Genomic DNA, 23,282 nt, shown 5'->3' with positions numbered 1-23,282 from the left:
CATTAAATTGGTACATCACATGTCCCATATCCTAAAATGATAAATGTGTAGGAGATCTAGAGTCCAAATAAAAAATCTCACTTCAACCATGGGTGCCAGTTTTCCAGTTCATGCCGGAATTCTGGTTTCGTGATATCTCGAAGTCAAATACCTCCGGTTTCAGTGTTTTGAGTAAAATAACCGATTAGCATCTGTAAAAATTTGAAAACGTGATTCAGCCACCTTTTCAGTGTATGGAGGTAGATTTGTGAAACCGGAACTCTCTTTGGTCAAGGCCTCAGCCTGTCCAACCCCGTGTTTACAGCCTTGACCTTTCAAAACGTAGACCTATGCGAATGTCTAGGCCTACTTACTACTTCCTAGTTTAGGCCGCATTTTCAGTAGGAACATTTTCAGGTTTGGCAAAGTGTCGAGATTTTAGTTTCAGGTTTCAGCACGTCTTCCTGCTGGCACCCATGACTTAAGCTGCCTGCTGTTTCTTGGGAAAATTGCCCTGCCGTGAGAAGAATTAAAATTCAATTTTTAAATTTTTTTTTAAAATGTGTATTTAGACACAAAAACAAATGGATGCAGTAAATCAAATTTATCCCATGACAGACAATCACTATATCATACAGTTACAAACGCTTCTTAATCAGCTTCTCCAGTTTGCGTATTCGACTAGATTCAGGTTCAGGAGATGAAGATGAAGATGTGGCTGAGGAGAGGTGGGTCTGATTGCTGTTATTGCTGCTTGTGTTGGAAGACATGGCGCTGTGTGCAGGCCTCATCCCACCAGAGCTGGTATTGGCCAGAATGGAAGACACTGGAACTCTTGCTCGGAACATTTCCACTAAAGAACTTTGATCTCCTCTACGAACACCCTGTGTGACAAATAAAATTACATACTTGTTTTGAGAACTGTTACAGGATAAATAAATAAATAGACTGCACATACATTTTTACCCCTGGGTCACAATTAAAGAACGAGGAAAAAAAGTTCTGTCGGTGATACTGACGGTGATTGTAGTGTTGACAGTTGAAAAAAAAATTCAAGAGCATTATCCAAAACATGTGCTCAAAGCACCTCACATGATGTCCCAAACCAACAACTATATGGAGCATGTAGAACAAGACATGAAGGCTGTGAGGCGCCATTATAACTTTCAAACTTAGAAAATGCTGTTATTGATTATTAACTGAAATTTTACACCTGAGAGTGGTGAGAAATGAGAATAAAGAGCCTTTGACTCAATATTGCACTATCCGAAGTCAGATTTAAACCCACAACTGAAACTATATGGTGCAACCTGAATGTCCTATCACTAGGCCACAAATGTTTTGTTTGTTTTTTAAGGTTTTACGGCGCTTGCAACACATTAAGGTCATATCAGCACCAGTAAAAAGGAAGAAAATGGGAAAGTAAAAAGTTATAGAACTACAATTAATTTTAAAGCACCCAAGAAAAGGTAAGAAAAGTGGGAATTTGTTCAAATAGGAAACAGATGTAGATTCCAAGAGCACACAAAGTACTTAGTTTGAGATCACCTAAAAGTCTCATCCAGACACAAGCACAGGTCCCAACTAAGAGGGATACACTCAAATGTTTACAATTCATTTATAATATGTAAACAAAACAATACAGTGCCTAACAATATCATCTCCATAAACTCTAACTAAACATATGAGTGTTTCCTTCCCAGCCAGGACAAAACCAAGTAATCTCATTCCAAGATAAAGATAGAAAGCATGTTGGAAATCAGATAGAGGGGGATAGAAGACACAGTAAGTGCCTCCCTGCCCACTATGAGAGGAAAGGAACCCCACCTAAACTAGGCCTCAAATCAGCACAAATTAGTAGCAGTAGTAGTATAGTAATTGTAAAAAGGGGGCGAAGTGGCCGAGTGGTTAAGGCATTGCACTGTGACCCGGATCGACCCGGGTTCAAGTCCCGCTTCAGGCACTTTCGTTTTTTCCCTTGAGCAAGATTATTAACCCCCAATTTGCTCACTTGGACAACATGGGTGATTCTTGTTGACATCAGACATCTTGTTTGATGAATTATCTATATTCATGCGTGGAATGCCTAGGCGACAATATCTTACGATGTCGTGGCGGAAAGGGCATAATTTCTTTATTCTTTTTTAGTAGTAATTGCATAGCTGCCAACTTTTCAAAATGCAAAAACGTATTATTATACGCGGTGCGGCGCGGACGCCCAATTCATGTCTTAAAATGGCATATTTATTAATGTACTTAGGTACTAGAATGGTCAGAACTGTAATACTAAGAGAAGCTTACCTTTATCATCATACTGGGTAGGCATAAGTGATGGGGAGGTGGTGATAGAAGCAGATTACTGAGGCTTGGGCTTAACAGCCTCCTTTGTGGCTGTCTTTGCCCTCTTCAGGAACTCTGAGCTGAACTCACTGTCATAGCATGGAATGCTATTAGACTTGACAATGAGAAGTCCTGAAAGCATGTCTGTGCTCAGGCTGTCCCTGAAGTCAGTCTTATTTTTCCTAACTTGACTGAAAATTCTCTCACTCACAATTGCTGTGTGGGATTGTGAGAAGGCCAAGCATGAGATATGACAGCTTTTTAAACTTCTTTTTCCCAAAAGAGTCTACAATCTTTGCCATTGTAAACCTCTGCTCATCTGAGGACTGCACCAGGAAGTCTGAAGGAAAGTCCTCTACAGCATAAGCATTGAATTCAGACTCCAGTGAGTCAATGGCTGCATTGAAACTTTCACCCTCTTCCACCAGAAGTAGCACCTTGAATTTCTTGACAAAAAATTTTCTCCCAAGATAATTTTTATCAGATTTTCTTCTTCTTTTTTTTTTTCTTTTTCTGGATTGGCCAAATCGTACTAAGTACGATTTTATCGTACTGGTTGGCAGCTATGTAATTGTAGTAGTAATAATAACAGCAGCAGTAGCGGTAGTTAGAACATTACATAAAGCAAAATACCTTCATTTCCAAAACTCGTTGAAAGTCATTAATGTCAGCATCAGCAAGGAGCCTGATGAAGTTGTCCACAAATCCTTGTGGTGGGTTTAGAGGTGACATAATCACCTGGATAGATAGTAAAACAAAACAAATAATTATTGATGATACTTATAGAGAGAGAGAGAGAGAGAGAGAGAGAGAGAGAGAGAGAGAGAGAGAGAGAGAGAGAGAGAGAGAGAGAGAGAGAGAGAGAGAGAATGAGAGAGAGAGAGAAAATAAATAGGAGTGAAATATCTGTTCAATGTTATAGTTATCATATAACGTTATAACAAGTGTAACTAAATGGCAAATTGCCATATTTATGGACAATAAAGATCTATTATTATTATTATTATTATTATTATTATTATTAATTATAACAGCTTTCATCCATAGAACTTCGTGAATTAAATTAATTTATTTTTAAAAGAACTTATCTTACAAAAGTAAAAACTAGCATTCATTTTCATCATTCAGTTCACAACAGACTGATCACATGATTCCCCCAAAAAAATAAAATCCTTTTTTTTATTCATCAAAAAAAAAAAAAAAAGATTAATAAGGAAAAAATATGTATCCAGCATTTATGGACAATTTCTTCCTTTTGAGTTTATATAATATAAACCATCTTTATATAATACAGTTTTTTTTAAAACAAGAAAGATGAAATGTAATCCATTCAACCTGTTTTTTGTAGCAGACACAGTACTTTCTGCCAGATCAAAACAGACCCAACCCAGCTTATTGATCATTGCAATCAAAAGGATTGGAAAAAATCTTGACAAAACCCGGGAATACAAATCTACCAATTACACTATGGGAACCTTGTCGCTTAAAATGCTTTTGAATAAATGTCATACGATGCAAACAGCTTAAGCATGGGTGCCAGCAGGAAGAAGTGCTGAAACCTGAAACTAAAATCTCGACACTTTGCCAAACCTGAAAATGTTCCTACTGAAAATGCGGCCTAAACCTTACTCTTATTTCATCACCGTTTTTATACCATTATTAAATGATTACACAGCAAACATATTGACACAATGAGGAAATTAATTTGATTTTAAAACCAACTTATAATAAATAGTGAAATACTCACACGGAAAACTGGCACCCATGAGCTTAAGTCATGCTGTTTCACCAAAATCATCCCTTCTAATCTAGAGGTAAAAGTTTTAATTTGCCCATCCCCCAAAAAAATAATATTTGTAACTTTGTAATTTGTTAGTTCAAGCAGTAAGTCTAGTGGTCGTATTTAAAAAAATACTTTGACAGAACAACAAAAAAAAAAAAAATTGGTGTTACCTTAAGTATCATTTCTGCTTTTGTCATTCCTTTCACAACGATTTTGGTAAAGCTGGTGAAATGAGGAAAAAAAATTATTATCAGTTAATACTCTTTAAAAATCCAACATCTCAAATTACATAATAATAATAATAATAATAATAATAATAATAATAATAATAATAATAATAATAATAATAATAATAATAACAAAAATAATAATGCTGAAAACTTATATAGCGCTATAACTCCGAGACACCAAAGCGCTTAAGAGAGTTAATATAAACCATTACATGAATGGTGAAAAAGGGAGAGAAAATTATTATAATTATATTATGCTTTAATTTGAGTGAAGCACAGATAATAAACCACAATCACAACTCTGGGTGATAAATAAAGGTGGTCTCAGCCACACACACATCAGTACTGATGGTGCCAAAAAGTGAAAAAGTAGGAAAATGTTGAAGGATTGCCTTTAAGCCCCATTTTTACTGCACTAAACCCCACTTTTAGAGCGATTGAGATGATAGACTATAATTGATACTCTCGCTAACTTCTGGAGAGTGGAAACTGCACATCACCACCACACATCAACTCTCTCATTGCTAGCACATTGTTTCGAGAAAATGTAATATTTAAAAGAAGGAAATTCCTCCTCGGGACTCCAAAATCACGGATTTCCGCGGATCCGAGGAAAACCATCAGCACTGACACATCCACATCCACATCAATAGATTGCTCTTGGAATCTTAATTTGTCTTGAATTTTTTCTGTGAATGCTTTTTCAACTCTCCAAATCTACTGTCTTTTAGTGACTCATGAGTTTCTGTTTTACTCTAGTTGAAATGACTTAAGTCAGTGCTGATGGTCACAAAAAGGGAAAAAGGAGGGAAATTATGAAAAAAATTACACACTTCTGCGTAGCATCATTATTGTTTGATGCCTTTGCCTAGGCATTCCATGAAGGAATGTCTGATGTCAACAGGAATCATCGATGTTGTTGAAGATAAGCAAATTGGGGGTTAATGAGTGGGGCTTGAACAGGGTCTCATCGCAACGCCTTAAACATTTAGCCACCTCGCCCTTTAATAATACCAATACAAATAATAATAATAATAATAATAATAATAATAATAATAATAATAATAATAATAATAATAATAATAATAATAATAATAACAATAATATAATAATAATAATAATAATAATAATAGTAATAAAAATACCAGTAATAATAATAATAATAATAATAATAATAATAATAATAATAATAATAATAATAATAATAATAATAATAATAATAATAATAATAATATCAAGAGTAAGAGTACTAATAATAATAAGAGTAATAAAAGTATTAATGGTAAAAATAATAATGAAAATAATAATCGACTTTAAAACAAGTTACCTGGCAGGCGCCTTACGTGAAACTTGGGAACCAAGGGCTGGCAACTCCAAAAGAACAGTCTTCAAGCTGTGAGTATCCAGTAACAACTGAAATTGAAGAAAAAGTAAAATCATCAATAAAACATAAAAATTCACTTGAGAAAAGCAAACACAAAAATTAAAAAAAAAAAAAATTATTAATAAAATAAAAATTAAAAAAGGACTTTTAATAATCGAATTGATCCAAATTGCATGATTTCTACTCTTATTTATATGAATAGTTGTATAGATATTCTTTAGAACCGATATAATGTAATTCTTTTTGACCACATTCTTAAGTTAACTAACACTGAGAATGTTTAGAAATTTCCTTCATATATTTTGGCTTTAAAAAATCTGATTCTGATCAAACACCCCTGATCTCCCTCTTATCTCTCTCATCTGTATCTATGCTGATTTTAAAAATGTAAGTGGCAAAGTCTGGAAAAATATGAGGCACAATGTACAAATTCACAATACATACAAGGCGATAAATAATTCAATCTCTCAATCTAAACTGAAATCAAGACATTCATTTAATTTAAAGAGTCAAAGAGAGGTGTCAATGTAGGGAGTAATTAATGTTGTTTGTCCTTCTACGTAGTTAGCTTTGACGTCGCGTAAATGAAAACTATTCTAATGTAAACCATAAAATGTTTTGTTTGTTTTTAAGGGTTTTACGGCGCTTGCAACACATTAAGGTCATATCAGCGCCAGTAAAAAGGAAGAAAATGGGATAGTAAAAAGTTCTAGAACTACAATTAAAGCACAAAAGAAAAGGTAAGACAAAGGGGAATTGGTTCAAATAGGCTACAGATGTAGATTCCGTCACACCGTCAAAGTACTTAGTTTGGGATCACCTTAAAGTCTCATCCAGACACAAGCACAGGTCCCAACTAAGAGGAATACATTCAAATGTTTACCAATCATATAATATGTAAACTAAACATAATACAATGCATAACAGAGAGATGATTTAAAAGGAAAAAAATATCATCTCCCAAAACTATAACTATACATTTGACTATATCCCTCCCAGCCAAGGAACTCCGGCAAGGATCAGGACAAAACTAAGTAATCTCATTCCAAGACAATGACAGGAAACAATTGGAAAACGGGTATGGGGGGATAAAAGACACAGTATGTACCTCCCTGCCCACTATAAACCATGACAGAAATGACGATCTAGTGTTTTCAGGGCAATGTGCACTTGGAAAGTTAAATATGAATTAGTAACTTAAGCTCTGTGTAGTGCATTGAACAGGGTCCAATTGTAGAAATTTGCTAAATTAATGTACGGATTTCTGTCTTTTTTTATATAAACATTACAAGTGCAATTTTATATATATATATTTTTTTTTTTTCTTTTTTAATGAAAAAAAAATATTCATCTTCAGTTCTCACCTGTTCTGCTGCAACAGTGCTGCTTGGCCTGCACTTGAAAAGGGTACCAATGAACTTAGGAATGAAAGAACTGTGAATTAAATGAAATGTAAACAAAAAAAAATTAGAAACTAATTAGCTGGGTACTTGTGCCTTAGCTCAATGCTATTTAGTGCATGGAATTCTTCATTTCAACCTGTAAATGAGCTTTACAATAAAAAAATAAAAATTTATATATCGCAATATCCACTATACGTGCAAGGAGTACCTGACCAACAGCAACACGTAACATGTAGAATGAAACATGACACCTGTTAGGCGATATTACAATTTTCTGTGTTGTTCCCATACGAAGCCTCTCCATTTTCACTCTTTCGTTAATATTTTACGAAATTTTTTTTCGACATAGGCAACGCTGTTAATGTCCAGGTACTCATTTTACACCTGAGAACGGTGAGAGAATATGAGTAAAGAGCCTTTTCCAAGGACTCAACTATGCGCTGAGCGAGGCTCAAACCCAGGACCTTCCGATCCGAAAGCGAGTGTCATACCATAAGACCACATAGACGCACGAATGAATAACAAAGATTCCTTATGCCAAAAGCTGTATACTTTATCTGACAAATGGAGTCAGTGAGCCATTGGATCGAAAAATGATAGTTCACTGTAACAATTGTGTTCCCATACGAAGCCTCTCCATTTTCACTCTTTCGTTAGTATCTATTGGAACCCTGATATATGAGACAGAAATTTGGCTCCAAATGGCATGCAGGGACAATTAATGAAGTATTGTGAAACATACAGAGAATAATGAATCCATGAAATAGTGCTTAAAAATGATTATATCTATTATTCATTTAGCTTAAATTCTTTCTTCTAAAATGAAGATCTGAACGTGTGTATGAAAGGTGCCACCAGACAAAGCAAGAAAGAAAAATAGAAGATAAAAAACATCCCAAAAAATCAGTCTACCTCGACTGGGGATCGAACCTTAGACCTTCTGATTACCGTCGGACATGCTACCAATACAATGGTAGCATGTCGACGGTAATCAGAAGGTCTGAGGTTCAATCCCCAGTCGAAGTAGACTGATTTTTTGGGATTTATTTTTCTTTCTTGCTTTGTCTGGCACCTTTCAAACACACTTGTTCAGATCTTTATCATTTACACTGGTGCCTGCTCCTTAATTTCTTAAGTTGATATCTTCTAAAATTAAGAAAATTAAGCACCTGGTAAACTTGACACAAAATTGTGTGAAGTATTTTCTAGAGGATACCAAGTTGTCTCTTATGACGGGAATGTTTTGTTTGAGATGGGCGGTGATGGCGGTAACGTAGCCACTCTGATCTCCGACAGCCTCGATGGTAGACCATGGCATCTTGGTCATGGCAGTGAGGGCCGGTTCACACGCAGTCTCCAGGTCTTGGACTAATAACTGAATGCAGTTGGAGATAACAGTGTGGAACATGTCCTGCTCTGCACCCAAATCAATAGAAGTCTTGAGATCTGTATCGACCTATATAAGGGAAAAAATGTAATACACATAAAACAAAATTTTAAAAACAAACAACAAACAATAAATAAACAAACAAATAAATAAAGCAATTAAATAAATTATTACAAAATTATCCAACCTAAATTCTGCCGTACAGAGACAAAACCCCGTACAACAGTAACTTCATATTTCCGAATAGTCCAGGTCTATATATATATATTTTTATACATCAAAAGTGATAGAATAAAAAAGACCTTTCGATTAATACCGAATTTGCATCAATTCTCCACACAGTTATTGTAAAAAGTTGAAGTAAAATATGAACCGTTTTCGGCTCTCCTGTAAAATCGGGTTTTGCCATTATACAGGGTTTTATCGCTGGACAGCAGAATTGCTATCATTATCATGTGAAAAGTAATTATTACCCTTCCTTCAATATTTTCATTCTTATACTAGATGGTTAAAATCAACAAAATTGAAAATCATCCAATCTTACTTTCTCATTATTGCCAAACAAAAAACTAAAATATCCAAAAAGAGTTCAATCTTCATGTACATCTCAATAGAAAACTAATCGCTTCCTATTTACAGGGGACAAAATCTATTCAAAAAGGGAGTCGCATGAGTTGACATATACACCTAACTCTGAACGAACCATTGTAACTAGTATGTTGAATACATGTGCATTTGTCCTATTGTGGTCTTTTCCCTTTATTATATTGGTATTATAACAGGATGTCTCAAGTCAACTCCAACTCAGTGGCTCCCAACACTGAGCGGCATTACACCACCAAGTCTTAGACGACAAGAAGCAAACCAAAGGATGCAAGCAAGAATTGACGAAGCCACAGACAACATTCCCATAAAATCAATAATAAAGCAGGAACCTTCAACAACAAGACTCAAATCGAGAAGACCTTTCCACCTAACAAAAATGGCAGACTTCAGTGTGGAGGAAAACTGGAGAGAAATGTGGAACAGGGAAACACCAAGAGGAGGAAACATCATTAAAGATCCAACCAAAAGAGTGCCTGCATTCAATAACGCCAGGAAATACTGGACTTCCTCAAATCGCCTCTTAACTGGACATGGCAGAAATGCATCAAATATGTGCAGATGGAAACTTCGAAACAGTGATACCTGCCAGAAATGTCAGGCAGCCCCAGAGACCAGCGATCACATCGTCCTCCACTGCCCAGTCACTAAACTTGAAGGTGGCTACGAAACCGTCCTTAGGGTGGAGGAAGACTTTAGAAGTTGGGTTGACGAAAAAAATTTGGAGGTGTAGCCATACGCCACTACTATTATATTGGTGAAAGTACACTTTTACAGTATTGCTTACCTTGACCTTCATCAGATTTTCACACATTACACCCAAAACAAAATATCTTTTAATTGATTTACATTTTACACTGGGTAAAAAGCTAAAAGTTCATCCCGATAAAAAAAAAATTGAAAAAAAAAGAGTAAATCTCTACAAAGTTAGAGAAGAACGGATGATTAGGAACTAAGAAATGGCACCAAATGTGTGATAGCCAGACAAAACATGCCACGTAGTAACAAAATTGATTCTCTGAAACCAGTGCAAAGGTACAGGGTAATCTTTTTCTTACACAAAATTATATTTCCTATATCTCAAAACAGTCATCCAACCCCCATCATCACACAATTAATAAGCGCCTGGATGAATGACATCACGGCAAGGAGAGGTCACACAAGGCTAGAGTTGATTTCTCCAGGCTGGGATGAAAGCTAGGAACACATGGGTGCCAGCAGGAAGAAATGTTGAAACCTGAAAATAAAATCTTGACACTTTGTCAAACCTGAAAATGTTCCTACTGAAAATGCGGCCTAAACTTTACTCTTATTTCACCACCGTTTTTATACCAGTTTCACGAATCTACCTCCATACACTGAAAAGGTGGATGAATCACATTTTCGAATTTTTACCGATGCTATTAGGTTATTTTACTCAAAACACTGAAACCGCAGGTATTTGACTACGAGATATCGGGAAACCGGAATTCCGACATGAACCGGAAAACTGGCACCCATGTAGGAACAACAAAACAGATGAAGAAGAAAATCTGCATGCAGTAAAATTTATCAAACATTTTTCGACTCCCTCACCTTTTCTTTCAATTTTTCCTCCAGCTGCTGAGTGGTATCCATGCAGTACTCAGCAGTACACAACAGGCTGCATACCCGACATTGTTCATCCTCTGTAAGCTTTGTCGCCTCTCCTTCCTTCAGAATACTTTGGATTAATCCTGATGCCGTTGTGATGTTACCACTGTCTTTGCTTAGCCTGATCAATTTTTTTTTAGAGTACAAAATTGTGAGAAACACATTGGTTTTGTTTATTTTTTTTTGTTTTTTTAAAGCAAAAAAAAGAGGAAAATTTTAATAAGGAGATATCAATAATTGGAATAAAAGTCTGAAGATATTGCAAACAAGCAGTTATTACGTTATAACACAGTCGTTATTTTTTAATAGTACAGCGCCCCCCCCCCCCCATCCCCCAGTCTCTTAAAAAAAAAAAACCCAAAGAAACCTGCTTTAAACAAGCTCTTCTTTTGGTAACTTTCAAGTTATAATGCCAAACGAAATACATTTTACTATATAAACAATATGCTTTTACTCTATAATGCAATTCTTGATTACGTTTGGCACTTAAAGGAGTTAAATCACAAACATCATTCATCTTACTTTGGAAGGTTGGCAAGGAGAATTCTGTTGGCGTATTCTTTGAGATATTTCTGAAATGTTCTGCTTAGGTCGATCAAAGGTTGGCCTGTGCTGAGTTGTGAACACTGAACCATGCATTTCTTGTAGAATACAAACAAATCTGCACAACTTGGTAAGACATTGCTTCCTTCCTCCGCATCCATCCGTGGTGTTCCGTGATTGTAGATGTCCTCCTGGAATCGTAATATCAGCTCTGCTAAATTCCTATCCTGATTGTCAATATAAATATTGAGATGAGCCTCAAAAGACTGAGAAATTATGCCGGCAAATGGTAAAGTTGGTTCCTGAAAGGAAATATGAAATGCCAGTGATTGAAATGTGAAGATGGAGGTATACAGCGAAAATGATAATTCGTATTCAACAATAAAATTGAGTATCATTTACATCGATCACCCTGTACAAAAACTGGGAACAGCTTAACTCACAATTACTTATTGGAGTTGGGATTAAGGATAATAAATCATTCAAAATCATTATAAAACATAAATCCATTTAAAGATTTCAAGAGGTTTGAAGCAATGATACATACCTGCCTACTTGAAAATTTCAAAATCAGTAACCAACACGTAACTCATCAAAACAATAAATGGTAAAATTTCATTAATACTAAACTAAGCAAACAAAAAAAACAACAACAACAAAAAAAATTGCTCCCAACAACCTTTTAATTTACTATATTGTTGGAGCTCACCATTACGAATTAGAGATTTATTTAGCAATCATGAGAACGGAACTGAGCAATAGCCTTTATAAGTTTAAGGAAATTGTAAGAGATTTTTTTCCTCTCCTTAAAATTGCGGTGTCTTAAGAAAAGAAATGTTCTCTAACAGTGCGACAGAATTATTGTTGTGAAATCAAAATCTGTAATATTTCTTCCTTCTCTGTAAGTCCATAACTGTCATTTAACAGTTACGAATGATCCATAAATGTTGGCAGACAAGAAGTTTTATTTCTCTAATCCAGCCATAAAAGAGTAATTGATTTGCACTCTATGCAAACACATAAGATGACGGCACCTAGTAAATTATTTATTTTAATAAGCAAATGCTTCAGTAATATAGTATTCAATGTATGAGTTGCATTGTACATTAGTACGGCACCTATAAGGTGCTATGCTACATCAGCATAAAAGTGTCACGGTCACATATATTGGGACCAAGCACCTCTGTTCCTGGCTAGAGTCACAATTTCGTCAATGGGCATAGAATCCAGTCCATGTAGTAGAGTGCCTGCTGATCTAGTTATCGAGCTCTTCAAGTAAGTAATAAAAGTTCGATGCAGGAGGCGGTCTGCGTCCATGCGTAAGATATGCCCTGCAAAGCGGAGCCTGCGTCTCATCACTGTAGCTACCAGGTTGAATTCGGGCCATTTTGCGGTTTCTCTGTAGTCCTCTCTCGTAATGATGGAAAGGCATCGGCTGTTGAAGCCATTCAATTTTTGCAGACACATATAAAGCATATAGTATTCAAATTTATGCCCTCTTTTTCGTTGCATAAAACATATTGATAGCACTAATTTGTTTTAAAAAATAAAAATAAATAAAGATGAAATATAAATTCACACAGCAGCACCAGTAAAAAATGATGGTGCCAGATAAAGGGAGGGGTTTGTGAAGGAGGATGAGCATCATAAAAAAGCCAGTTATAAACTCTTTCGGGTTGTGCTTTCAGAGAAAACAGGGTGTAAATATTACCTTCAATGGTTTTGCAGAGGAATCTACATCATCATTGCTGCTGCTTCCTCCACCTCCACTAGTGTCTTGTTCAAAGGGATTAGTAGTTTCTTCTGATTCAAATGGGTTATTGGGTTCGGGTGCAGGTGTTTGAGATGAAGGGGGAGACAGGGACTGGAAGGAGAGACAAGAAAGGGGTGTGACACGAACAAGAGAAATAAGATGCATCGAAATATCGACAGCAAAATATACCACTGATGAGAAAGGGCTCAACAAATCTTAAAATGTTTTGCAAATAAGGTTAAAAGATCATTAAAGATTTGTATAATTACTCCCTGATGCAAAATTCTATGTAAGAATATTGACTATTGCTAGAAATCTTTGTCACTGCAAAGTGAAACAAATCAAATTTAATGAGAGTAGAAGAGAGTGTTTTACAAATCATTAGCACTGGATGGTCAAACAAGAAAGCAACTAAAGGAAATATGTTAGTGCTTGATTATTATTATTATTATTATTATTATTATTATTATTATTATTATATTATTATTATTATTATTATTATTATTATTATTATTATTATCATTATTATTATTTTTATTATTATATTATTATATTATTATTATTATTATATTATTATTATTATTATTATTATTATTATTATTATTATTATTATTATTATTATTATTATTATTATTATTATTATTATTATTATTATTATTATCATTATCATCATCATCATCCTCATTATTATCAGTTTTTTTTTTTAGCATGGCAGAACTGAAAGACCAGGTAAAACATAACTTTCTTTCAATAATGATCAAATTCTGATCCCAAACTACTTTTATCATCTAACCACAAATCATGTTTTTACTTTTGCATTTAATTGATGTATAATTTCAAAAATACACATTTTGAAATAAGATTAAGTTTTATTATTAACAGAATGAATTATAATAGTGAGTAAACTTTAGGAGACCTATTAGTTAAAATTTTAAAAACAATAGAAGAAAAATAAAAATTGTACAGGCTTGGCATGTTTGTTGAACACAGTTATCTCCCTTTTTCTAGCAAACAATTGTTCCTTTTACGCACTTCAAAATGTCACAGCTGGTAAAGAGAAATCTTATTCAACGATCAATAAAGGATGGAACCATTAAACTGAGCAACATTTCTGAAAGAGCAAATATTCCTCTTTCAACTGTCTACAGAGTTGTTGATTTATATCAAAAAGGGAAATAGAGTATCTCACATAGAAGGTGGTGGTATGAAGAAAAAACAGTTTGAAAATCTGGCAGATTGCTTGCTTTTGTGTGAGCACATCATAAGCCACGAAGTAAAATGAAAATTTATCAACAATATGGGTGTTCTCATTGGAACTTGTCTACTCAGCAACAGAGATATATTACAAAATATTGCTAAAATTTTTTCACATTTAGGAATGAATGATATATCTATTATAAATCAAACTTTACAAAGTACCTTTTGTTTTTTTCATTCATGAAATGTAGTAAAGAATGATTCTCATTTTACATTTCAACCCCAGAGAAAAAAATAGGAGATTAGATAAATGAAAGCAAAGTCTACCCATTCAAATCATATTAAAAACTATTGTAAAGGGCTCATACACAAAGAAACCATATAAACAGAACGATGTTTCAACCCTTCGTGTTCGTCAGGGGTAGCAAGCAGTTACAAATTTACAACTAAAACATTATTGTGAAAAATAATAATCTAATAAATTCATAAAAATTTTAAAGATGTAATTACATTTTTTAAAATACTAAAGAAAAAAAAAAAGTATTGGAAAGTTTGATAAGTGCGTTTGTAAGAGGGGATAAGAGGGGGATAATTGATTGAATAACAAATAATTTAGAGTTAGGTCTATTGAACTATATTATTGATCTAGAAACAAACGAAGATTTTGTATAACATAAAAATCACAAAAAGTGAGATTGCAAGAATTTATGTGAATTCCGCTTTTTGTCACTTATTGTAATACTTTTATAATTGTTGGAAACAAGAAATTTTTAATTGTTTATTTTTTTTAAAAATTTTCGACTTAATCCAGAGACCTGACATGCACTTGCAGGTCTGATAACCAATCATAATTATGGGCCTGATTTAACAGTGTTGTAATGGACAATATTTTGCATTGGTTTGAGAGTACTTCGATTACAACACTGGGCCCATAACACTTTGGGTTATCAGACCTGCAAATAAGTACACATGGCAAACCCTCTAAGCATGACAATGCAGTCCGATAAAATTGATCAAATTATCAAATAACAAAAAAAAAGATCTGTGGTTCAAGAAATATTTACAATAAAAAATTTAATAAATAAATAAAGGAATGCAAAATTGTAAAAGTGTTGTTTTTTTTTAATCATTTGACTATGCAACGTATTTTTAAATACAAAGAAATGCAATTTAATTACATAAAATAAAACAAACAAACAAAAATAGAAAACATGAAAGTTGAGCCATTGCATTAAGTATTAACAGTTATGTATAGTTGTGGTCAATTAATCTCAAAGAAAGTTTTCAATAACTGAAAAGGTTTCTACCATAAAATATAAGACGCTATTTTGACTAAATATATTTGTCTTTAGTAGAAAGGGAAATAATTCATTACCATAAAGAAAAAAGAATCTACGATTAAAATCAACGTTTTTCTCACTTATTGTAACAAAGAAAAAAAAAAAAAAAACAATTATGTGTAATGTATTGTAAAACAGATAAGAAGGATCTTCAAAAATAGAAGATTATATTGAGTTAAGTGCAAAATGGGACATAAAATATGAATGGGTGCATAATGTTCGATAAATAAATAAAACAGGGGTTGGAAGGAATGGGAAAATCTATTTTTAAAATGTAAATCTACGAGAATTCTTTTTCCCTTCTCATTTTCCTGATTATATAAACCTTAATTTGTCATAAGCATCTTGCTTTATGTTTCCCAGATTGAAATCACTTCTCTATCCTTGGACTTTGTCCAACAGATCAACCTACAATACATTTTATGAGGCTGCTCCTGTTATATATTTTTTTACCCCAGTCTCTCAAAATTTGAACCGTGTGCCGATATTCCAGTCACAAAGTCTGAGAAAAACCATTATACAGTGTAATGCTTCCATTGTTCCTCAAATTAAAAATATTGAAGGTAGGTCTTTATCGTTTCACAACGGAGTGTTACTTAACTGCCTGAACTTGTGAAAAAACTTACAGTATTGAGGGAAAATTTTATATTACAATTTCAAGTAAGAAGTTTTTTTTAAAAAGAAGAAAAATCATCATACTGTGACCTTTTCTTATTGGAGGCTGTTGTATTCATCATACTCTGATATAATATTTTGTACATTTTTTTTTTCTTCCAAAACTGTGTGATTACAAATAGTCAACATAGCGAATTATGGTATAACATGAAAAACAAAACATTAATAAAATAACAGATTGAAATTAATATAGACAATGGCTATACCTTTGAGTTGACTTGCTGCATAGTGACACCAGTGAAACGTTTGGCTATCAACGTTTCAAAGTTAGAAGTCCTCTGAATAGCAAACAGTAACAGTTTTACATCAATCTCTATATTCCGTCGTTGCATAACATTTGACAGTTCCTTTCTGGAATAATATAAGAATTAACTTGTTTTTTCAGATAAATGTAAAATGAATATAAAAAAATGCTTGCTAATTTAATAAAAATTCAAAGCGTGTAAGGAAATTAAAAAAAAAAAAATATATTTAGAACATTTTGGGTAGATAATGAGCTTTAAAAAATGAGCTTTTATATAGCGCAATATCCACTAAATGTGCTCAAAGCGCTTTACAAGGGGTCCCTGGTCAACAGCAACATTTAACATGTAGGACTGGACATAACGCCTATTAGGCGATATTACAATTTTTCGGACAAGGACAACGCTGTTAACGGTCAGGTACTCATTTTACACCTGAGTACGGTGAGAGAATGTGAGTAAAGAGCCTTTTCCAAGGACTCAACTATGCGCCGAGCATTAAGCTTCTTGTAAAAGATCTGTGATAAAACACAAAAATGATCACTTTCAGCATGACCCAAAGCTTTTCCAATTGATAAGTGAATGGATCATTTTGATGTATGCCCCAACAGAAGTAGTGTTAGATTGCACTTAGAAAGGCTGCCTTCCTCACAAGAATGTAACTTTAATACAGAGTGACCACGAAAATCCTTTAATAAATAATATTACCATGCCCTCATACCATTATCTAACAAATTGTTAAGAGGAAGAAAATAAAAAAGAAGCAAGCATATGTTTCAATTCATTACTATTAGTTTCCTATCATTATCTCATTATTTAACACTGGATATGGTGGGAATAAAGATGTAGTTATGATGATGATGATGATGATGATGATGATGATGATGATGATGATGATGAAATCCGAATTCATGATTGAGAAATCTCCAAAAAAAAAAAAAAAAAAAAGAAATAATGATAAATAACTATAAAAATGTACAAACATTTCCAGTGAGTCATCAGAATGAAAAATCTTCATCATCTAAAGTAAAACATACAATTTGAAGAGTACTACAAAAGAACAGATTATTTTTTAATACCACAACAGAGAATACTTCAGAGAATTTCTTTTACCTCGTCATGTGACAAAACTCAATACAAATCCGCTCACTAACTTCCCATTCTGGTGGAAACAAATGTCCAAATTTCTCTTCAAAGTCCACCAGGGCACGCTTGATCCAGGCATATCTACGGTCAATCTTATCAAGCCAAGCAACCTGATGAAGTACAAAGATGTATGTTAGATCAAATGTTTAGTCATAAGACATAATAAGTGACATATTGTGTGTGTGATTGTGTGTGTGTGTGTGTGTGTGTGCTTGTGTGTCTCAAAGGTGATGCTTAAAATTGAAAAATAAAAAATTGAGCTTTTATATAGCATAATATTCACTAAACATGCTCAAAGCACTTTACAAAGGGTCTATAACCAAACATTTAACACGTAGGACGAGACATGACACCTGTTAGGCAATATTATTAAAATAATATTTTTTCAGGCAGAGACAATGCTGTAAACGGCCATGTACTCATTTTACACCTGAGTACAGTGGGAGAATGAGAGTAAAGAGCCTTTTCCAAGGACTCAACCGTGCACCGTTCAGAGTGGAACCCAGGACCTTCTCCGAACTCCACGTAGCCACACAATTGAAAATCAAGCTGAACTTATAAACTTTAAGTTTTTAGCATGACAGAAGTGTAAACTTGGATTCATTTCGCATCATAATAATGGCAGGTAAGAGTGAACGAAATACCAAAAAAAACAAACTCACATCTTGATTTTCCTCAAACAGAACAGCATATTCTGATAGTTGTAGTTTGACAAACCAAGTAAGCAAGTCTCTTTTGACTTTGGGATCCAGGATGTTGACAACATAGCAGGCATCATGAAGCTGCTTGTGGTTAGTGGGACCATACTGTAGAGTTATATTTCAAAATAAAATGATGTACACATGAATTAGTGAACTATTCAAAACTACCACAAAGAAAAACAAATCGCTATATAATCCTTTCAACATTTTTTTTTCTAAATAAACACTTGTGAAGCAATATTCATTGTAATTTTATAAAAAATAAGATCATGATATTTTTTTTTCTATTTCTAAATCAATCTGGGGATGAAATGAGTGAGATTAAATGAGAAGAAAGAGCATAATTAATATATGAAAACGAATAAAGCCCTTGATTTTTAATCTTAATGCTTTGAAAACGTTTCACTATCAGTGATGATGACAATGACAATTTGTCATTTGTGGTTATGCAGCTTATAAATAAGTCTTTAATCAATTGCGAAACATATTCCAAGAGCAAATTTAAAATTAAGCCATTATTAAACAATTATTTCTTAAAACGATCAGCCTAACTCACTGTTACATATTATCTCTCTATTACCAAGTGATATCTATATAAACACAATATGAAAATAGAAAGGTGGCTGAGAGAGAAATAAGGATGAGAGGGAGAGAGAGAGAGAGAGAGAGAGAGAGAGAGAGAGAGAGAGAGAGAGAGAGAGAGAGAGAGTAAGCACTGCAAGAATACATAATTATGAATTGATTTTTTATTTTTTTAAAAATAATTAGACACAAGTTGTAATGAGTTCTATTAACAAATTCAGAACAAACAAAAACAAAATTAAAAAAGGAAGTAAAAAAAGATATGCTTATACAACTTCTAAAATCGCCAACTGTACTATCATGCTAGAGATAAAGAGTATAAAAATATTTACACCCATTTGCTCCATCCTCTTCCCTTTCGACCATCTTCTCATCCAAGGCCATCATGTGTCTTGCGCCACTTTCGACATTTGGCACCATTGTGTCTAGACTAACGTCATGGATATGGGAGTGTGTCAAAAAATGACAGAAGGAACAATGGTGATTTTTTATTTTTGCTGAACAACCACTTAGCAGAAAACTTTTGAAAAAATCCTAAAATCCCGGAATTCCACGGATCTGCGAAAAAATATCATCACTGCACTATATAATGATGATTTATTAAATAACCTTTTAAAATAAATATTTCATACACTAGCATAGAAAATTCCTAAACCACAAAAACTGCTTAACTAAATTTACCCGATAAAACTTACCTTAGAGCCAGAACCTTGAAATGCTTCTTCAAAGTCGGCAATAATTTGGTTCCCAAGTTCAGACTGAATCTGTTTTACTCTGGTGACAATTTTTTAAAAGAGCCAAGTCAAAAAATTGTCAAGAAAAAAAATACATAGCATTGATAGAGAAAAAAAAAACTTTTTAAAAAAGCAACAAAAAAAATTATTTTGTGAAATAAATAAATAAATAAATTTTACGAAAAAAAAAAGAAAAGAAGTAAGATCATCATTGGATGAATTTTAAACAATACAAATGAGCAGCCATCATAAGTCGGCCTGCAAAAGGTGAGCCTACCGATCGGCCAATTGCCTGATCTGTGGAATCTCCATATACTTGTCGAAATGTTCCAGGACATTCTGTACACCTTGCAACAGATTGGCTACTTCATTGTATTGACGCTTCCTTGTGTAGGTCCTGTCATGTTAAAGGTCATATTATGATTAATGACTCCAAGGCTATATCTACATCAGCAATAAATAACAGTAACAGGTCTTTTTCTTCCTTTACTTTTCTTCTTCTTCTTCTTTTTATTATTATTATTATTATTATATTATTATTATTATTATTATTATTATTATTATTATTATTATTATTATTATTATTATTATTATTATTATTATATTATTATTATTATTATTATTATTATTATTAATTATTATTATTATATTATTATTATTATTATTATTATTATTATTATTATTATTATTATTATTATTATTTATTATTATTATTATTATTATTATTTATTATTATTATATTATTATTATATTATTATTATTATTATTATTATTATTATTATTATTATTATTAATAGTATTATTATCATAATTGCAAGTATCATTCTTATCATTATCATTATTACTCCAATAGGCAAGGAGAAAAAAAAAAATTTACATAAAAAGGAACTGATACAGCCTTGAGTTTAGATGCAAATTCCCAAAGCAAGCTTACAACTTTGAGGAAGTCGAGTGCAATTTCGGTCGTATTCCAAACAAGCTAGCTATATATCAATCATGAAGATGTACAAAGTTGGACAAAGCAAACCTTTATTGGATAATTGGATTTTCCCTTTACTGCTTTTTCTATCATTTGTGACCCTTCGTCTCAAAATGGTATTATGTCGGAACGAACCAGATGCTTAAAAGGTGAATTTAATGTTAAAACTGGTCAAAAATATAAATTGTTGGCATCAGCACCCTAAAATATGGTATCCATTCTCCTCAATAAAACATACAAACTCAACACGTCTGATGTTTATGGCTATAAATTCAATTTTCAACATCTTAAACATCCCGACTTAATACCGTTTTGAGGCGAAGGGTCACATTTAATGCACTACATTCAAATTGTTGGTGTCACAGCACAATAAACGTTCTACATCTCTATCTCCACAATATATATCAAATTAATGTATAATAATTATTTTATTAACAAGACCGTAAGTCAAACATCATTTCTACACTCACATCAATGAGTCGACACCACCAACCAGCATATGAAGATGATTCAAGGTGGTGATGGATGAAGTCAAGTGCCGTTTGGCATGGTCAAGTTGTTTAATATCACGGGTGATTTCTTTAACCTGAATAGGATTGAGAAAATAATATTAATATCAACCTTATTTCTATCATAACAAATATCACAGTGATTTACAGTTACAATAAAAAGTAATGATGTAGAAAGGAGTATTTCTAAAATCATTAAATTCAGCATAACGTCCCTGAACTTCTCTTTCATTGTAAGCATTTTTTTTGTTTGTTTGTTGCTTTAGGTCTCTTCCAACACAATTGAGGTTATATGAGAGACCGCTGAAACAAAAAAACAAGCAATCTAACAAAAATAGTACAAATGTAAATCAAAATCATAACCTAAAGATATCATAAGCTAAATTATAAATAACCAAGAACAAACAGGCAGAAGATTTACAGAAAAAAAAAATATCCCCTGTCAAAAATACAATCACAAACCAAAGAAGCAGGATAGGCTAGTAAAGAGAAGAAGAAACGACATCACTATCGGATCGTACACCCATGCGAACATCATAGGTATATGATTCAAAGGTGATGCTCCCATCCAACCACCCGCCATTGTAAGCATGAAAAGTAATTGACAAAATAACACAACATGGTAATCATCCAACATTTCCCTCACCATTTCCTCTGATTTCTCAGCTTTATCCTTTATATCTTTGATTTTACAGAATAAGTCCTGAATAGCAACTTGCGCCTCTTCCAGTGCTTTACTTCCCTCCTCCCCAACGTTTGTCTGACCACGGACAACACAGCGAACTTCATCATCCAGTCGCCTTTGATGACAAAAAAAATAATCAAGCATGAAATACAGTGTCAGCACAAGATAAAAGAAAGAACACGAAAAATAAATTTCATATCCTTTTTAATACTTTGGTATACTCTATGTGTATGCTGATATTGATACATAATTTTGAATACGCAGTGGCCCTGAAAGTAGCCAGGCCCCCCCTGCCAAAAATTCTCTAAACAAACATAATAGTAATAGGGCTACATTTACTGTCCACACTGTGATTTTTAAAGATCGGATACAATAAAGTCATATGACTGATAAGGAGAATGAGAATCGCACAGGCAAATCATCAAGCTTGGCACACAAACATACATACATCAGAAAATAGCTTTTAAAGCTTCTTGTTCTTTATTATGATTCATTGTAATCTCAAAATCTCAATAATGATTACAATTTTCTCCAGAAATGCATTTTTAATTATCAAAATTGAAAAAATAAGGATAGAATACAATGTGGAATTGTCGACTTGAACATCAACTTAGGTATTTTTTTCGGACTTTCTATAAATCAACTCATACCATATTCATGGCCAATTTCAACTTCAAAAGTGGCCAAATGGAACCTCAAAAACTCATCCGTTTTGGTGGTCAAAAAAATTGCCCAGACCAGGAAATACATTGTTATCATTTTAAAAACATTATAATATAAATTTAAAAAAAATAAATTTAAATTGATATAGAAACACAATTCTTATCCTGGCCAATTTTGGTCAATTTGGCAACCCTGCCTTGAGCCTAGCCTGTCCTCACTGGAAGGCTACAATCAGGTCACCATGAAGTAGCCACTGTGTTTTAAAAACGTTTAAGAAACATATCCACTAAAATTGATCAATTATGGAGGATCATTAAATAAAATCAGACATGTCTGGTGGATAGTATAATTATAATATTAAACGACTTAAGCATTTAATAAATATTAATAAAAGGAGTCTTACCAAATTTTGTGCCTAATCCTCTGGACAACCTCATCAATATTTGACAAGGACTGTTCAGTAGGGAAGAGTTTGTTTATGTAGTCCACAGGATTGAAGTCTGGCCTGTCAAGGGGATCATTGCTAGGTAAAACCTTGAAAAGAAAAGAGACGATTTATAATTGTTGTGCCCAATTAAGGTCTCTTTCTTCTCCTGATAAACAGATTGACTTTGACTAAGAAAGAAGTACTGCCAATCCTCAATATTAAAGTAAGCATTAAAAAAACACACAAAAATAAAAAAATAAAATAAATAAACAAAACAAATTATATAGCACCTTACTGATCGTCCTTAGTGAATCTTTTTAAGGTCTCACTATTCAAAATTACTCAAAAGCTCTTGATATCGATAC

The 23,282-nt window shown here is 33.2% G+C and overlaps 1 protein-coding gene across 3 annotated transcripts in view; it reads right to left on the bottom strand.

Annotated features, from left to right (window-relative positions):
- Positions 1-568: 568 nt before the first annotated feature.
- The window catches only part of LOC144967146 (vacuolar protein sorting-associated protein 53 homolog), a 24,431-nt gene continuing 1,717 nt past the window's right edge, over positions 569-23,282 (bottom strand). The window contains exons 2-18 of one of the 3 annotated variants that reach the window (XM_078904014.1): positions 22,894-23,024; positions 21,789-21,942; positions 21,104-21,219; positions 19,932-20,051; positions 19,616-19,694; positions 18,300-18,443; positions 17,605-17,747; positions 16,456-16,600; positions 12,996-13,148; positions 11,264-11,586; positions 10,685-10,862; positions 8,289-8,575; positions 7,081-7,150; positions 5,660-5,745; positions 4,273-4,324; positions 2,953-3,057; positions 569-863 (exon numbers count right to left, since the gene is read on the bottom strand). In XM_078904014.1, the coding sequence (XP_078760140.1) occupies positions 618-863; positions 2,953-3,057; positions 4,273-4,324; positions 5,660-5,745; positions 7,081-7,150; positions 8,289-8,575; positions 10,685-10,862; positions 11,264-11,586; positions 12,996-13,148; positions 16,456-16,600; positions 17,605-17,747; positions 18,300-18,443; positions 19,616-19,694; positions 19,932-20,051; positions 21,104-21,219; positions 21,789-21,942; positions 22,894-23,024 (2,532 nt within the window). In that variant the 3' untranslated portion in view covers positions 569-617. The remainder of the gene's footprint in view (positions 864-2,952; positions 3,058-4,272; positions 4,325-5,659; positions 5,746-7,080; positions 7,151-8,288; positions 8,576-10,684; positions 10,863-11,263; positions 11,587-12,995; positions 13,149-16,455; positions 16,601-17,604; positions 17,748-18,299; positions 18,444-19,615; positions 19,695-19,931; positions 20,052-21,103; positions 21,220-21,788; positions 21,943-22,893; positions 23,025-23,282) is intronic. The other 2 variants (XM_078904016.1, XM_078904015.1) reach the window with 2 other exon arrangements.

The sequence above is a fragment of the Berghia stephanieae genome, chromosome 3 (genome assembly GCF_034508935.2).
Source record: "Berghia stephanieae isolate SIO BIC M18660-M18661 chromosome 3, UCSD_Bste_1.3, whole genome shotgun sequence".
Classification (NCBI taxonomy): Eukaryota; Metazoa; Mollusca; class Gastropoda; order Nudibranchia; family Aeolidiidae; genus Berghia; species Berghia stephanieae.
This window is presented reverse-complemented; position numbering and strand designations above follow the sequence as displayed.